The sequence below is a fragment of the Sander lucioperca genome, chromosome 22 (assembly GCF_008315115.2).
Source record: "Sander lucioperca isolate FBNREF2018 chromosome 22, SLUC_FBN_1.2, whole genome shotgun sequence".
NCBI classification, from domain to species: domain Eukaryota; kingdom Metazoa; phylum Chordata; class Actinopteri; order Perciformes; family Percidae; genus Sander; species Sander lucioperca.
The window spans coordinates 541,576-558,214 of NC_050194.1; the positions used below are offsets into that span (position 1 = coordinate 541,576).

The window sequence follows — 16,639 nt, forward strand, 5'->3', positions numbered from 1 at the left end:
CTTTAACTTCTTATCACCTTACCCCCCAATCTCCACCGGCTGCAGAACATCTGCGGATCCGCTCTGGAACGGCGGCGGAGTCAATAGGTTTCCATTAAAGTCAATGTGTGTAATTTCACTGACTGCAGAACGGCTGCGTCCGCAGCCCTCCGGAGCAGATACGCAGAGCTTCTATTTTTGCCGGAGACCTCCACAGCAATTCCGGACAGGGCAGATAGTGCAGGACAGGACGTCGAGCACAGAAGCAAAATAAAACATCCGGTTAATTTTCAAAATAAAATACACCGTGCTCACGGCGGATCATATTTCTCTGCACTACACCTTGAAAACACAGCACAGAGTTGTTTTCCCCTCTACTCCTCTGGATGGAAACTAACTGTTGTTGGTTTTGTGGTTCTATTCTACATGAATTCGCAAGATCTCGTGGGTCCTCGTGACTACAGCTGTCAGTCATGGCCGCAGCCGTACCGCAACAAATCCGGACCTGGTGGGTATTGAAGGATGGCAGAACACGGAGCAGACACGCAGCGGAGCCGATCCACAGCTGGTGGAATTTCGGGGTTGCAGTTCTCTCAACAGATCGTATTGAAATTCCATTAAGATACCAACTGATTTAAGGGCCATGCAGACAAACAACACAGGCACATTTCTCCCAGCCTGAAGGTAGGAGGCCAAAGTGCTTTAAGCCTAATAAAATCACAAGGTCTCATCCTAATGGTCGGATGACCTGTGAACTTCAAAGAGTCGCATGAGTGAGTCTGAAGCAAATTATACTACAGGGTAAGGCAGTCAGCTCAGAAAGGTAATACTGCAGCCGTAGCAGAAGACCAGATCTGTTCAGTGTCACTCCAAAGTGCTTCCTGCAAAAAACCCTCATATGGGGAGAATACATTCAAAAACACACTGTTAGTTCCCTTGATAACATTAACTGGGCCCAACATTTAGTGCAAGTGTTGTTTAAGTGTATTTGAGACTTGCCTTTTGCACCTCTCTTTGTGAAATGAAACATAATGCTGTGTGCTATGAAACAAAAAGGTGTTCTGTTTAATATGGAACCCGTCGTGCTGACAGCGTCAATTCAGGAACCTTGTTTTGCGAGTGTCAAATCTCGACCGACCAGCCTCTCGTTGACTGGCTTGATACTTCATTAAATTGCTTTACCAATAACTTAAAAACACACAATCAAACCTCTTTGACAACTTCTAAAGAAGCCAATAAGAAAACTCCAGGAATAAATAAACCTAATATAATCAAATACTTAAAAAATCTAAAAAAAAAATTAAATATCTTTGATTGTTATTCATATTTGAACAAGGAACAAAAAGTCCATATAAATAACTACAATAACAAGTAATAACAAGAATGACAAATTCAGCATATTACTTGTGAAGTTGAGAGTAGGTTTTCCCAGTCTGCAGATGTTTTGGCTGTCTGTCTTAAGGGTGCCATCAGACTGGACTGAGGGAGGTTTCAGTGACTGGGCCCCTCCAGCCAGTGTCAGGGGTTAACAGTGCAGAGGGTGAAGTTAAGGTTTACGGGTGCTACTTGTCAGTCAGAAGAACCCTGGTCCACAGTTGCCATGGTTACCAGCAGAATGGGAAGGAGAGCCCCTGTAGGATGTTGCATGTAGATGTCTGGATGGATAAACAGAAAAAGTTATTTTAAAGTGATGAATTAATCACATTTCTTCTTGTTCTGGAGAAAAGGCGCTGCCTCGACTGTAATGTGTGCTGATAAAAAAGTAAAACACACTATGTCACATAATTTGCAGAGCTGCAAAGATTAATTGAATAATTGATTAAGCCCAGTTCAGACCAAAGATTTGCGACGAGACGAAACAGTTGTAGAACGACGCAGGGAAAAGTTGCAGTGGTCTGAACCGGCCCGTGTCAGCTCGACTCAACCCAGCTGATGGTTTTGCTGCGACTCAGCTGTTCAAGTCACAGAGGCTTGTTTTAGAACGTAAGACGTCACCTGTTTCAACAGCTAATAGAGAAGTCAGCTGGTAAAGTCAGCAATAAACTATAGAAACAAATAAGTCTATAATCCATTTCATTTTTATATTACAAACAGCTGGTTAAAATGGCAAGAGTTTTAGACCGCCCGAAAAGCACGGTAACGTTTTATGGTCAAGAGACCTAAGTAACTGAAGAGAGAGAGCGAGAGCGAGAGCGAGCGAGAGAGAGAGAAAGAGAGAGAGAGAACCCAGCAGCGTTACAACAAAGCAGTGAATCAGAGAAATAACATGTTTTCGCCGATTCATCACTAGAAATGCAACTGTAGCAAGCATCTCAATATCACTTACTTATCCACATTCATATTTAGAAGAAACAAATGATATATCCAGCTACAAAAAAGCCTAACAGTCGGAAGTTAGAACTGAAGTACAAAGAGGCGTTGTTATGGAGATCATACAACCGTTTCGTCTTGTCGCATTGGTGTGAACTGGAAGCTTCTTAAATGTGGATATTTTCCAGTTTATTCTCTCCTCTGTGACAGTAAACTGAATATATTTGAGTTGTGGACAAAACAAGACATTTGAGGACGTCATCTTCTGTGAATAATTTAAACCAGGTCTTGTCTTGTGTTGAATGTCGTTATGTCTCTGTTATTATTTCTGTTATCATTGTTTCTGTAAGGTATTGAATGTTGTTTTGCTATTGTGATTGTTGTTTAATGTAATTATGCACTGCAATGTATAGATGCACAAGTTTTGGGCGGACTCCAGGAAGAATAGCTGTGGCCCCAGCTAATGGAGATCCCAACAAATCAAATGTTGGGCTTTGGGAATCACTGATTGACTTATTTTTTTATTATTTTTTTTTATATAGTTATAGATGAAAGAACTAATCAAGAAAATAATCGTTAGTTGCAGCCCTAATAACTTATTTCTCTAAGACCAGTTGCAGTCACTGCAACCATCAGCAAACAGAACAAACAAAGCAGAGACTCCCCAAGGGAAGCTAATGTGGTCACATCAGACTTAAAACAAATTCAACTCAAATGCCTACTTTTTTCAATTTCTTTCATTTCATTTAGCTGATCTTTTATCTAAAGCGACTTCCAATACATGCATTCAACCATGAAGGTACAAACTCTGAACAGCAAGAATCGCATAATAGTAAATTAGCTTGTGTTTTTAGCCTGCGGCAGATGATGTGTAGAATTTCATTCTGGGTGCAGCCAGAAACTAACTTTTAGCTTAGGGCTGGGTGATATGGAGAAAATCAAATATCACGATATTTTTGACCAAATACCTCAATATCGATACTGCAACGATATTGTAGCGTTGACTATTGGTGCTTTCACAAAATATTTACACAATGAGATTTTTGATAAACAATCATCAGTAATGTGGATAAAATGACTAAGTGGGTAAAGGCAAATAATAGAACAGTTATCAGTTAACAGTCTGGTAAGTTCAGAAAATGACTTAACTTTACTGTAATGACCTTTAAAACCAGGAAAAGACAATACTTATGCCATATTAATATATATAGTCTCATATCACAATATTGATATAATATCAATATATTGCCCAGCTCTATTTTAGCTACATATGTTCCTCTGTCTTCTTATGTTTGGTTTGCTCATAACATTTCAATCCATGAACCCCTAAACACCAGCAACCTGTTGCATCAGCTATCTAAGTTCAATTCAAACGTAGTGTTGGATTTGCACCGTACAGCTTAGTTACAAAGTATAGTTAAGATGTCCATGACAGGCTACTTCACTTTGACATTTATGACACTTAACATGCACGCTTTGTATTGGGCTAACAGCGCTAACGGCTACAGGTCAAACAGAGTATTAGTTAGCTCCATGGTTAGCTCACACTCACCGGGACGACCTAGCTTCCGCAGGAGAGCAGTGCTCATCATAACCACCGTATGAGCACTGGTCTCCCACAGAAGCCCAGCCCGGGCAGTGTGCAGTGCAGAGCGGCGGCGAGTCAGTCAATCAGCCAGCCAATGAGACATGAACACGAAGGGAAGGGCCAACAATTTCAACAACCACCTAGTTCTCATTCCCAGGTCGTCAAATACTGACACCAAAGGGAGGGACACACATGCACTCACAGCCATACCCAAAACAAAAAATAGAGAAGCTCGAATTACAACACACAGACGGGGTGTGACTTCATTCTCTCTCAGGACACCATTACTCTACTAGCGTTATCTTTACAAAGCAAATATTTGTTTGCTGCTGTATTAATGTTCTGAATGTCGAGTACAGAACCTTTAAACAAGATTTAAAGAGTTACATTTGAGAACGGAATTTGGTGTGCTGTATTTTTTACCTCGTAGGGCTATATATTTCAAATAGGGGAACTTAGTTTGGTTGATTGTTCAGTAGGTTGCAAAATAGTCTTAAAAACCAACAACATGAAAAAAAATTGTGATAAGATTGTGGATCAGGATCCTGCCAGAAATAAAAATCATATATTTTTGATATTTTGCCCACCCCTACTTCAGTCTACTTTGACACAGCTTTGGAGACTGATGAGTAATTTTCTTAAATTTGACACTTTTTCCTCCAAAGCAGAGGAGGATATGTAAGCAGAGCAGGTATTTACTAACCTTATGTGGTTTCTGTTAACTTGTCACCTGTCATCCCATCGGCTCCCTGGAGCGGCTTTGAATGTCTTGTTCTGGGGATGGATGATGAACCCCAAAATATTTAGCTAACAATACAGTCACACATGATATATTTTAAACAGCAGACAGCTGGGTTTATAATAGCAGAAAACACCTATTCTCTAGATTATCTGAACAACTTGTACATTTTCACTAGTCAGAGATATTTAAGTGCAGTTATTTCTGCTCACCTTGTGCTTTTTACACTTCATGGAAAGATTTTCTTCAATGAGTACACAGTCTGCTAGAACAAGAACAGAACAGGAGTTACAGATGCCACATTGATTCCTCCAAAAGGTGGAGGTTTAGGCTTAGCGGAAGTACAGTAATAACAGCCAACCGCACATCACAAAAGAGCTATTTACAGACCAATACACTCAGCCACACTCACACAAAGCACCAGTCGTGGGTGTATTCAACCTAATACTTTAACAGATATGGTTTTTTTCAGATTCAGACACTATTATTCTATTCCCAACGTGCAATTCATTTGCAGCTTCCCAGTCCATACAGTCAGGTCCAACAAACACTCACCAAACAACAGTTAAACATGTAAAAGATGCCGGAGGGGAAAAAAAAAAAAAGGTATGGCATGAAATAAAAGCAATACGTAAGAGACAATAAATAAGAATATTCCTTCTGCTACTCCAATGTTAACATATAATCTAAACCTGGACAAATAAAGACCAGAACGAACTGCAGGGCTAGATACCACTTGAAGTAAATTGAGTGAACTGACCCTTTAAGATTATAGAAAAAGCCAGTTAAAAATAGCTATGCACCCTTGTACCTGTAAACATGCACATGGATAAGTAACTGTACTTTGTTCCCATGTAATGTGTGGAGACGGAGGGCAGAGATCAGCACTTACCTGACTCCAGAGCACACCTGTAGTGGTACTTGTTGGGACAGCCTTTGAAGAAGCAGCCCAATGTAGCACCTGGGTCACTGCACGCAGAACACATCTAAACACACAGCAGATTAAAGGTCGGATGAAGACATTATGTATATGTCCACCATAACCATAACCACATGCTTGGATACAAGATAAAAAAATTTGATATACCTTACAAACATAAAGAAAGGGGGCACTATCTCTCCCCCGGACATTTGTTTAGGCTGTAAAAGCCCAAATCTGGTGGCCTCTGGCACATTCTAATGCCACTATTCCATCATATACACTGATAGTAACTATTGTATATTTAAACGAGTTTGCCTACACTATTGTAAACGTATAGTGAATCACTGTAAAGGAGAATTAGGCTTCTTGTGCGTTTTAGCCCACACAGTCTGCAAATAGCTATTATTTGAAACCACGCCTATTCCTGACTGTCAGAGTCGGCTGATTTCCACTACACTCTAGCTTCCATTTGGGTGGCATCTTTCCTCTACCTTTTCTTCTCTATGGATATACTCCACACCTATAGGCAGTAAGCAAGTATGACTTAAGAAAGAACATTCACTGTGTCACACACAAAGCAGGGGAAAATTACTGAATGACAGGATAACCAAAAATGTAAACCATGAATAAAATGTATGATGTGGATTATGGAAAAAACATATGAACATATAGATTACTGCAGGAAGTTCCATTAGGCTCATCATATTTTATTTTTTATATACATGATTTGGGGCATCTGACAGTTTGCATAATGGGTTAATGGCAAGAAAATACAAAGCATTTTAAACAAAATTACAGTACATACATTTTCTTCATATGATATAGGCCTGTTACTTCAACAACATTGCCTGTTTTAATGTGTTTGCAATGTGTCTTAGAGATGGCTCTGCTGTAAAAAGTGCAATGTAAATAAAAATGCAAAATATAGCAAAATTCTTTTGATAAATTTTGGTCAGGTCGATCTGGAGAAGCTATGTGTCAGGTTTCCTGCAAATCGGTTGCACGGCCTAGGAGGAGTTCGAATAAGTTGGTTTTGAACATTTCGCGATTTGGAGGGGAAAGTTGAAGTTGCTCACTGTAGTGAAACAGGTGAATCCAAATGTGGGTCCAATAGGCCACGCCCACTTTTATCAATCAATACACCATGTAGGCATGGCCACAGAAGTGTCCCTAGATGGTACTCTCCAAATTTGTTAGCATGTAATTTGCGCATTTTTTAAACCAATTAAAATTCTTTTGATAACTTTTTGTCAGGTCAGTCTGAAGATGCTATGTGCCCAGTTTCGTGCAGATCGGTCACACGGCCTAGGAGGAGTTCCAAAAAGTAGGTTTACGATAAATTGAGATTTTACTGCGATTAAAGTCTAGGCAGAAATGGGCGTGGCCTATATCAGGAGATTCAGCTGAATTCAGGGAACGCGTGAATAATAGGGCTAAACGCGTTGTTGCTGCTATAGCGCCACCTCGTGGCAGAAGTGAATTTTTGTGTCCGAGGGTTCCACCCCCCCTAGCATTTACGGTTTAGGCTGCAGCAACACTTTTAGCTATGGAAGAAGAAGAAGAAGAAGAAGAAGAATCTTTGCGACTACAATAGGGTCCCCAGCTCCGCTGGTACTGGGAACGCGGGTTCTCAGCCTCCTTGGGTTTGGACTACCAATTATGCATGCTACTCATGCTTTGATTTGATAACACATCTGAAATCAATTAGTATCCTAGAGGCCTAGAAAACAAGTAAGTAAACGGTCAGACTATTAGTGCATTATCACCCTTAATGTTTTGTTAATTTCCAGCTCCATCATATCATATCCACCACATCTGTGTGGAATTGAGTAACAACAATTACTGGCTTAAAGTGCAGTTTACCGTTTCCTGGGCCACCTTGACAGCCTCCTCCAGTCCGTAGACTTTGCCCTTCACAAGGAAGACGCCTGCGGACCAGATGCCGCAGTCTTCATGGAGCCAGTATTCACAGGGATCCAGCGGCAGTACAGGGGGGCTGTACCAGTCCTCCACATCAACAGAGCCAGCGTCTGACCGAGCCTGCTTAGCTGCAGGGCTGCCAGTATTGTCAGCAGTCCACCGGTGACTCTCCAGGAGGCCCTTCTGCTTCAGGTGAGCTCCTGGCCTGAGGGGCCGTGGTGTGGGTGGATTGGCACACTTCCTCCCCCTGCCTCTGATACTGCAGGACGAGGAAGAGTCTGAATTGCTGTAGTCGTCCTCGTCCTCTTTGAGGCCCAATATGCTGGCTGGTCTTTTGGTGCTTGGCTGGTACCCTTCTGGGTAATAGGGGCCGTGGAGGTCCCCCAAGTCCATGGCGTTGGCCGCCTGTCCACACAGGCAGCAGACGAGAGCGCGCTGGTGCTGGCTGTTCGTGGATGCTCGGCCCAGCTGCAGACAGGAACTGCTGGGTACAACTGCAGAATTGAAGCCACAGGGGTGAGCCTGCTGATGTTGGCCCTTCTTCCGTTGTGTCCTTACCTCCTCGGGGTAGTTTATTACAGTACACAGTGATGACGATAACTGCTGATGCTTTACACGGATGAATGGTGAGAAACTGTCTAACCGAAAGTCCCTTTTCTCCTCCTTGTAGTTGACATACTTTAACTTGATCTCCGGCTCCTTGGGGGAGAACATGGAGGGAGACTGGCTCCATTTTTGTTTCTTTTGTCTCCTCTTAAGAGTGCCAGCCCCCTTCGTCTTGGCAGTGGGAGATGTTTTGCTACCTGTAGCCTTGCCTTTGGCTTTGCCTTGGCTTTTCTTTGGAGATTTAGATAATGGTGGTGGTGGGGGAAATCTTGCCATATGAATGTCCATTAAGGGGTCAGAGTGAGAAAGATGCTCTGGCTCCTTTGGGATTTTGTGCACATACTGAGGACTTGACTGTGATGATAGTTTTCTCTTTGAATTCACAGGGCTAACCTGTGGTGAGTGTGCAGGATGTGAAACATCCTCTAGCTCCTTCTTTGACTTCTTGTGCACAGCAAACTGAGGGCTTTTTGGAGGTGTGCTGCCATTAGATTTTTTAGAATTATTGATTTCAGAATCAGAGGTAGAGTCTTTGCAACTGTCAGTTTTAATGTTATTAGTTGTATCCCTTTTTATTGAAGATACTGATTTTTGTTTCATTGTTTTCACTGAGAAAAGCACTTTTGCTCTGCTTTTCCTTTTTCCTACTGACAGGGTGTCATTCCTCTTAGGACTGGCGAAATTAGAATCACTAGCTGTTGACTGGGAAGCATTTGCTTTCTTATTGGTGCGTATGCATCCTGACACTTTATACCTGCTTGAATTTATGTTCATAACTATAGCCTCTAATCGCATTCCTCTGCCGGACCGCACCGGCAGCTTCTTTTCTTTTAAAGTTCTCTGTAGTGTCTTTGCAGTCCCGTTCATGTGAGGAATGACAGTCTTGGGTTTGTTTCCTGAAACATCTGACACACACACATCATCTGTCAAGTCAATCAAAGGCTCCAACACTGCCTTCCGTCTATGGACAGGGTGCTTAACACACACATCATCTGTCAAGTCAATCAAAGGCTCCAACACTGCCTTCCGTCTATGGACAGGCTGCTTATTTTCAGCACTTGAATCTAACCTTGTGGTACTATCGCTGATGCCAGAGCCTGGCTTAATGGCCCCCTTTGTCCTCAAGCCAACCCACGCAACCTCATCATCAGTTGTCTCTAGATAAGAGTTGTCGCCACTAGGTGAGCTGGAGGCCTGAGGCAGGATTAACACATCCTCTACATTGTCCAGTGAGGTAGCGGAGGGAGAGACAGGGTCCTCCAAAGGACTGATGTACTCCCTGCTTAGTGAACACAGGTCTCTAGTAGCACCTACTCTGTCTGGGACGACCATTGGGTCCTGTTTTTTAGACATGAGAAAGAGAACATCAGAGCTGTCTCTCTTCACATCCTCCCCTGTGGCAAGGGTGAGTGTCTCTGGTGAGGGTTCAGCACATACTCCTGAACTCAAAAAGCTATCATCCTGTCCATTCTCCAAACCACCATTCTTTTCCCAAAAAAAGCTGTTTTCCTCTTTGCCTTTTACACGCTTATCCATGACCATGTCGCTGGAAATGACTCCACCATTTAACTCTTGAGGCTCCTTCGTTAAACATTCGTTCTCTGGTCCCACCTGAGCCTGAGACAATGAATGAAAAAGTTCTCTCTGAGTGGCGAGTTCCAGGGGCCCACCAACCAAGTAATGCTGGTTCAGTGCATAGCCAGTATCCCCAAGTCCTTTATCTGAGTCACAAGGAGAGTGGGCGGACAACTTGCTTATAGGTGGCACACCATATAGAGGCGAACGCCGAGACAGGGAGTCGTGAGTGGAGAAGACGTGAGACCTGCTCACGTAGGAGAGGGTGACTGTAGTGTGGGAGAAGGCATTGTCTGGTTGATCCCTTGATTGGAGAGTGGTGTCCGAGGTGCTGGTCTCTGAGAAGGGTAATCCAGGGTTGCTGGTCCCCGTGTTTGGGTACCAGCCGGGGCTCTTGACCATCTGCAGTGCATCGAGGGACGTGCTGTTGAGGACACATTCCTCGCCTTTCCTGGTCAGGTCAATCACAGTGGGGTTGCTGGAGGTGGAGAGGTCCTGAGGCTGTAGATCATCTAAGCTCCCAGGTGGCTGCTCCATAACAACTGTAATGGATTAAGAGGAGAAAAGGAAGTGTTGCAGTTTATAAGAATGAGTTATGTCAAGGAGGAAGCATAACCTCTATTTAATTATCATTACTCTACTACACGTTGGTCAACAACTCTTTTTTATCTTACCAGAGTAAGCATAATTGCTCTTTTCCTGGAATTCGAGGTCATAGTTTAATTACTTTTGACCACAAAGCTACGTTAACATGAGTTATCTCTTTGTTGGTGTGCTATTTTAGCCCCGACTTTCCCCTTACAGCTAAAGTCATTACGTTGACATTAGCTAGGAAACTGGCGTGTGCTTGAATTTCAATAACATTGGAGAACATAGGATAATTGACAATTCACCTTTTTGACCCATTTCCAATTTACATTAATATTTTTGAATGTTCGCGTTGTTAGGTTCAGTGGATAATATCTTTCCAGACAACTGGCTGACTTTTTACCATCAACGTTGACAAGTCAGGGTTGCTAACATAGTTAGCTTTGCTTAGCCACTGCTAACGTTAGCTAGTTAGCTAGGCCCGGCTTAGCTCTGGCAACGTTGCTGTACGCCGAACTACATTAAATATCTAGCAGCTTAAAGTGATTTTCGTTATAGACAGAAAGGCATAGGTAAAGAACGTGACTTGAAAGCGTTTACTGATCGATAGCAATCACTCTTCATTTCGGCGAGGTCTACTCCCCCAAGAAGCTCAGTATTACGATAACATTCCAACTTTTACAGCTTAGTGGTCCACATTGTCGTCCACTAACGTTAACTTACATTACGACTCTTAGTAACTTTCTTGCAAGAACGACGGCCAAACCTATTTTAAAACGTAAAACCTTGTTTCAAAGGGTGTTATTTTCTGTAGGTATACTAGTTACATGCATACCGAATTGAAGAGTAGATCTTTGCGGTTAAAAGAAGTATGGTTTGCTTTCTACTACATTACAAAATTCAACGATGAACCATGTATTATTAAATTGCGGATCACTTTTCGTCGAGTTTGGCAACACGTCCTCTCCATTTACGAGAACGGTACGCATCGGGGCAAGGCCCGGCTGGTTGAAACAAAGACAGAGCGGAGGGTAACGTTCACGTTAATGCGCTGTGCTGTGCTGTGCTGCTGATCCAAACTTACCTGGACGGGAGTGATCGTTATAAAACGTCCAGTTACGAATTCGTCCCACCCTGCATCTCTTTCAACAACCCATCTAACGTCACTCTAACGAATCGTATTAGTACGACAAAGACAGAAAGCCCAAATTTAATAAAAATCTACACTTTCCAGGAACACACTATGATAGCAGCAGTGTCAAGTTGTTTAATGTATTATCTCAAACTTCCGGATGCCCCTTTCATAATAAATGTGATGCGTTTATTCTTTTTCTTTTATATGAAATAATACACAAAAAAGTACAATTAAACCACATATCAAAAGGGTGGACATTACAAAATGCATAATTCCTATGAATGTTAGCAGGAGGGCACACTATTGTTCAGATCAGTCAGAATAATTTCCCCTTGACCCAGCTGTTGCATGTAGTGTCAAAGCTTCAGAAAATTGAAACCAGTGACTTTCTTTGATATACTGGTAAGTGGTGATTATTGAAATACGTCATTAGCAAAGATAGAAATACGAGTGGAATTTGGGATTTTTTATATTCATAAAGGTGCCAAATGAGATTAAAGGGGTAGTCCAGCAATTTAGTATTTCCATTAAATAGGGGGACAATTACGAGAGCCATTTTAGAAAAAATAATGATCAAAGTCAAAGCAGCAGAGGGTGAAACATCCTGACTTTTTTCTGACAAGCTCCAAAAATTGTAGATGTGCTTTCAGCCATATGACATGTTCCTCATGAGCTGAAGTTTGTGGGTGAATGCGATACTGTTGGCAGAGGCAGGAAGTGTGCCAGAAACATTAGTGCATTAATAAATCATTAAATTGGGGAGTGCTGTCCTACTCATCATTTTTGAAATAGTCCTAATATATGTACTGTATAGCAATTGAACTGACAAACTACTGGTCATGTTTTTAATTGCATTGTATTTTTTTAATGTGTTAAAACAGACTTTTAAAACAGTCACAACAAAACGGGTGCAAAAATATTTATTGCTAATAAACCTGTAGTCAGTTGGTGTATATTTGCTTTATATTTACAATAATAGAGTACAGAGGAACGGGAATGTGAAAGGAAAATCCCAACCATTTAAATTTAAATAAATACAAAGGGACTGCCACTAAACAAGACTACAAACATAACCAACTCCAACAACTCCTATACAGCTGGACCAATGATTGCAGTGAGAAAAAAAAAAAAAAATCAATTTTAATTATATATATATTATATATATATATATATATATATATATATATATATATATATATATACACACACACACACACACACATATTATATATATATATATATATACATATATATATATATATATACATATACACATACATATATATATATATATACATATATATATATATATACATATATATACATATATATATATATATATACACATACATATATACACATACATATATACACATACACATACATATATACACATACATATATACACATACATATATATATATATACACACACACACACACATACATACACACACACACACATATATATATATATATATATATATATATATATATATATATATATATATATATATATATATACACATATATATATACATACACATATATATATATATATATATATATATATATATATATATATATATATATATATATATATATATATATATATATACACACACTTTTAAATTATAGTCAATGAATCCCATATCCATATGCATTCAGCTGTCGCCGTTCCACGGGTATCTCAGATTGATCCAAGAATTGCAGAGAACATCTATTATGTTAATTTAGCAGTCCGACAATGAAGCAACATGGTAGGTATTTGTTTTCTTATGCAGACGAGCACTTTTGTTACATAGCTTGTTTACTGAGCAACACTTCCATCTGTGCTGAAATGATGGAGTGGTGGAGCGTTAACTTGCAGAACACCAGACTCATTCCTATGGTTTTGTTATGCAAGTATTACTCATCAATATGTAGCCTTTAAACATCACATGTATGCTTTGAGCTAGCAACAGTCTAGGGAGTTAAAACAGTAGCTTACACAGTCATAGTTTTAGTGTATGCATGACAAATGCTCAATTAAAAACAGTATTTACAGTAAGACATGGCAGCAAAAAAAATACAAAAAATGTCACAGTTAACTGAAGTGCATGGAATGCAATATCTTGACATGGAATTCAAACTTCATACCATGTTTTTTTAATAATATATGATCTGTGTTTTGTGACCAGTGTGTAGTGTTACTACGTAGGTATTTGCAGAGATAAAATATAGTGGGCTTCTAAACATGCAGCAAGTTAAGTAGACATGATGCTGTTGCTGTCAAAACTCCTTAGTGTCTTTATTTTCAAACAGGTGGAGTCTCTGCTCAGCTGTCAGCCCTTCCTTCAGACTCTGGAAGGATGAAGAGAGAAAAAAACAAATGTTAATAATGTCTAGTGGTGGTGGTGGTGGGGGTGGTTTTATTAATCTAAATTGCACATGAGAATTTAACTTTTTGGTAATAGAATTATAAAATGAATTGCTTTTTTTGACAATCATTTTGCAGCAATACAATTGAAGTGAGATGAACAAACAGATAACACTGATGTTGTATCTTTTTAGATAACACTGATGTTGACAAAGTTGTCTTTTGGGGACATCATTTTGAAGTTGAAAAAAAAAAAAAGAATTGCCATATATCGCAGAATATCGCAATGATATATCGTGAAATCAGTATTGGGGTGATATCGCATTGTGGGGCCTCTAGTGATTTCCATCCCTAATAATGGCTATGATACATACAACTTCTTCTGGACATATGTGCTGTTCCTGATCAGGCACTGTTTCCCTTGTCAGTGTAAATCTGTTGTCACCCAGTGAATAAATCTCTGAAATGGAATCATAAGAGCCCACACATTACATTACAGTTGATTGCAAACCCTTCTACACCCTGTGTGCTATGGAGCCCTGAAAGCTCTTGTAACAGTAGCTAAATCATTTTATCCACCAAGCTAATACTAACATAGCTAGTTAGCTAACACTAAATAGAAGTTCACATACACTTTACTTCTATCTTCATAACATTTGGGTCTGTCAACAAGTGACACAGTAAAGGAACTTTGATTGGTACCCCTTGTATAATGAGAAATAAGTGATTGTCTTTTTAAGTGCAAGTTTTTGACTAAATTGTGTGATCATTGACATTTTGAGGGGTGGGTGGTTTAATGTTTCTTTTCTCGTAATGTCAAACTAAACTAAAACTAAGTTAGCTAGATAGCTTTGTTAGTGTTAGATTGCTGGCTCAAAAGCTTAAGCTATTGTTACAAGAGTGATGCTACAGCAGTACAGAGTATATGGATGATTAACATCACCTGCACTGTAGTTTTATGACAAAACTTAGCTGGGTGCTGGTGCCCTACGTTTTAGATACCTGTGTTTTCTTGCTGATTTTTGTTGATTTTGGGGATCCATAGCAAGCAACTCATTCACAAAATGTATGGCCACTAATGTGAAAGGACACACACATTTGTAATTATTAAAAACCAAGTGATATCTCAGACAGTATCGTAATTTGTTTTTCTTCACTATCACGTTGTCTGTGGAATGGGATATTTGTGCATATTAATGTGAAGTAGTGACTCAGATCTATTGAGTGCTTAAGAGGTGGAAGACAAGTGGATGTGCTTAAATCATCCGTTTGTGCATCTGGTTTGGTTTACCTAAAGGAGAAGGGGAAGGAGGCCTACACGTCTTCAGCAGCCCTAACTGTCCCAGGGCATGTCTCGAATCACAGACTGAGGACAGAAGGGGGAAAACACACCAGCAAGTGTGTGTTAGACTACTGTGGTGTAATATTGTATCACAATCCCGCAGATACAAAGACCGCAGTCTTGATGGAGTCACAAAATACATTTTTGCAACTCAGCAAGAACATTGCCAACAATGATGCAACAGTGGGCATGCAATGCTGCGTGCAACTTTGCAGGTGACCCGTAGATGGCAGTAAGTAATTTGAAACTGCTTCTTAGCCTTTGTTTGGTGGGAAATCTCTAATGTCAAAATATTCGGCAATTGGCTCCGTCAGTTCTGAATCTTGTTGCTTAAGCAATATGACAATGGGTGATACAGATCCATGAAAAATCCAGCATTAACACCACAGTGGGATCAAGGCATGATTTTACTCTTCATTAGCTACTTAACAGGAAACCCACCTTTGACCTCATGGTGCGCTCTGAGCGTTTGGCTGCAGCAGCTGCCATCTTGAGGATGTCAGGGTTGCTTTTTGACTTCATGATATCTAGGAGGGAAAAGGTGTCAAAGTTGAAGAAAGGGTGTAGTCCTCAGGTGTACTGAATGCTAATTTAGGTGACACACAATGGGCCTCATGCAAGAACCACCAGATACATTCTTAATTGGCACCTATGAGTGATTTTAGAAAGCTTGTCAAATTCACCAATTAGCTCTTAGACACAAACAACATATATTATTATTACATAGCCGTCATACCAGGTGTGTACAGAAAGTCTGCCTTTTACCACAGGGGGAAAAAAAACACTTGTGTGACTTAAATATTATAATGCCTTATGGCGCCGACCATGAACTGCAACGTCCAGCCAAGGACCTTTGTGGCATGCTTTCTCACTCATTTCCTGTGATCTCTCCATTATCGCTACAGTCTCTAATAAAGGCATAAAATGCACCCAAAAACAAACAAAAAAACACAATGCAATAATAATAATCTGTTCATCATCAAAATGTTTTTTTGTTTTTTTTTAAGATTTCATTGGCATGAGTATTTTGGCATGGGGACTTTTACAGTTCAGTGGTTGCTATGAAAGTTATCTCACTCTAAAGCTGGTTTCACAGTGCCGCACAGCCACCGCCCGACAGCTGCCTACCTGCAAGAGAGTTTCCCCAAAAAGCAAAATGTAAAAAAAAAACAAAAAACAAAAACTTTTTAAACTTCTTACGGTAACCGCTGGGCGGCAGAGCAGAATCTGTGTGCGTTCACGTGGGCGGCAACCGCTTCATACCCATACTGTCGTGATCAAAACTGCTTCCCCTCTGCTGCCTTCCCCTCATTGAAATGACTGGAGGCGGCCAGTTGGATTGTAAAAGTCCAAAATTGTTTGCACAAGACCCACTATATTCCATTTGTTCATACCATATCCTCCTCGCTCCACCTCCTCCAGCGACGGCTCCCCAAGTGCCTCATGAGCCAGCTGCAGCTGGTCCTTGAGCCGGCTCAGATCTCGCTCTGCTTTGGCCTTTACGATGCTCAGCTCTGTGTAGATGTCCTTGTACTTATCTGCTGCATATTTCTTGTCCTGAAAACACATTGGTTGGC

At 40.5% G+C, this 16,639-nt stretch overlaps 2 protein-coding genes across 10 annotated transcripts in view; both read right to left on the reverse strand.

Moving 5' to 3' along the window:
• Positions 1–442: 442 nt before the first annotated feature.
• On the reverse strand, positions 443–11,518 carry si:dkey-94l16.4 (transcription factor 20). Of its 6 annotated transcripts, none has more exons than XM_035997310.1 (7): positions 11,312–11,518; positions 9,110–10,181; positions 7,402–9,079; positions 5,509–5,602; positions 4,829–4,881; positions 4,581–4,651; positions 444–1,634 (listed from the first exon to the last, which is right to left on the reverse strand). In XM_035997310.1, the coding sequence occupies exons 2-6, from the start codon at positions 10,174–10,176 to the stop codon at positions 4,604–4,606; spliced, it is 2,940 nt and encodes a 979-aa protein (XP_035853203.1). In that variant the 5' UTR covers positions 10,177–10,181; positions 11,312–11,518; the 3' UTR covers positions 444–1,634; positions 4,581–4,603. The 6 variants fall into 6 exon arrangements, with proteins under 6 accessions (XP_031133497.1, XP_031133496.1, XP_035853203.1 ...); XM_035997311.1 differs by having other exon boundaries at positions 7,402–9,018; positions 9,088–10,181; XM_031277637.2 differs by lacking the exon at positions 11,312–11,518 and adding an exon at positions 11,063–11,247 and having other exon boundaries at positions 443–1,634; positions 7,402–10,181.
• A 1,735-nt stretch (positions 11,519–13,253) lies between these two features.
• Positions 13,254–16,639, reverse strand: part of LOC116034873 (myosin phosphatase Rho interacting protein) — a 75,493-nt gene continuing 72,107 nt past the window's right edge. For 3 of the 4 annotated variants that reach the window (XM_031277630.2, XM_031277633.2, XM_031277632.2), the window contains 3 exons: positions 16,457–16,619; positions 15,504–15,589; positions 13,254–13,704 (listed from right to left, as the gene is read on the reverse strand). In XM_031277630.2, coding sequence (XP_031133490.1) covers positions 13,633–13,704; positions 15,504–15,589; positions 16,457–16,619 — 321 coding nt within the window. In that variant the 3' untranslated portion in view covers positions 13,254–13,632. Of the gene's footprint in view, positions 13,705–15,011; positions 15,087–15,503; positions 15,590–16,456; positions 16,620–16,639 lie in introns of all 4 variants that reach the window. The other variant, XM_031277631.2, reaches the window with a different exon arrangement.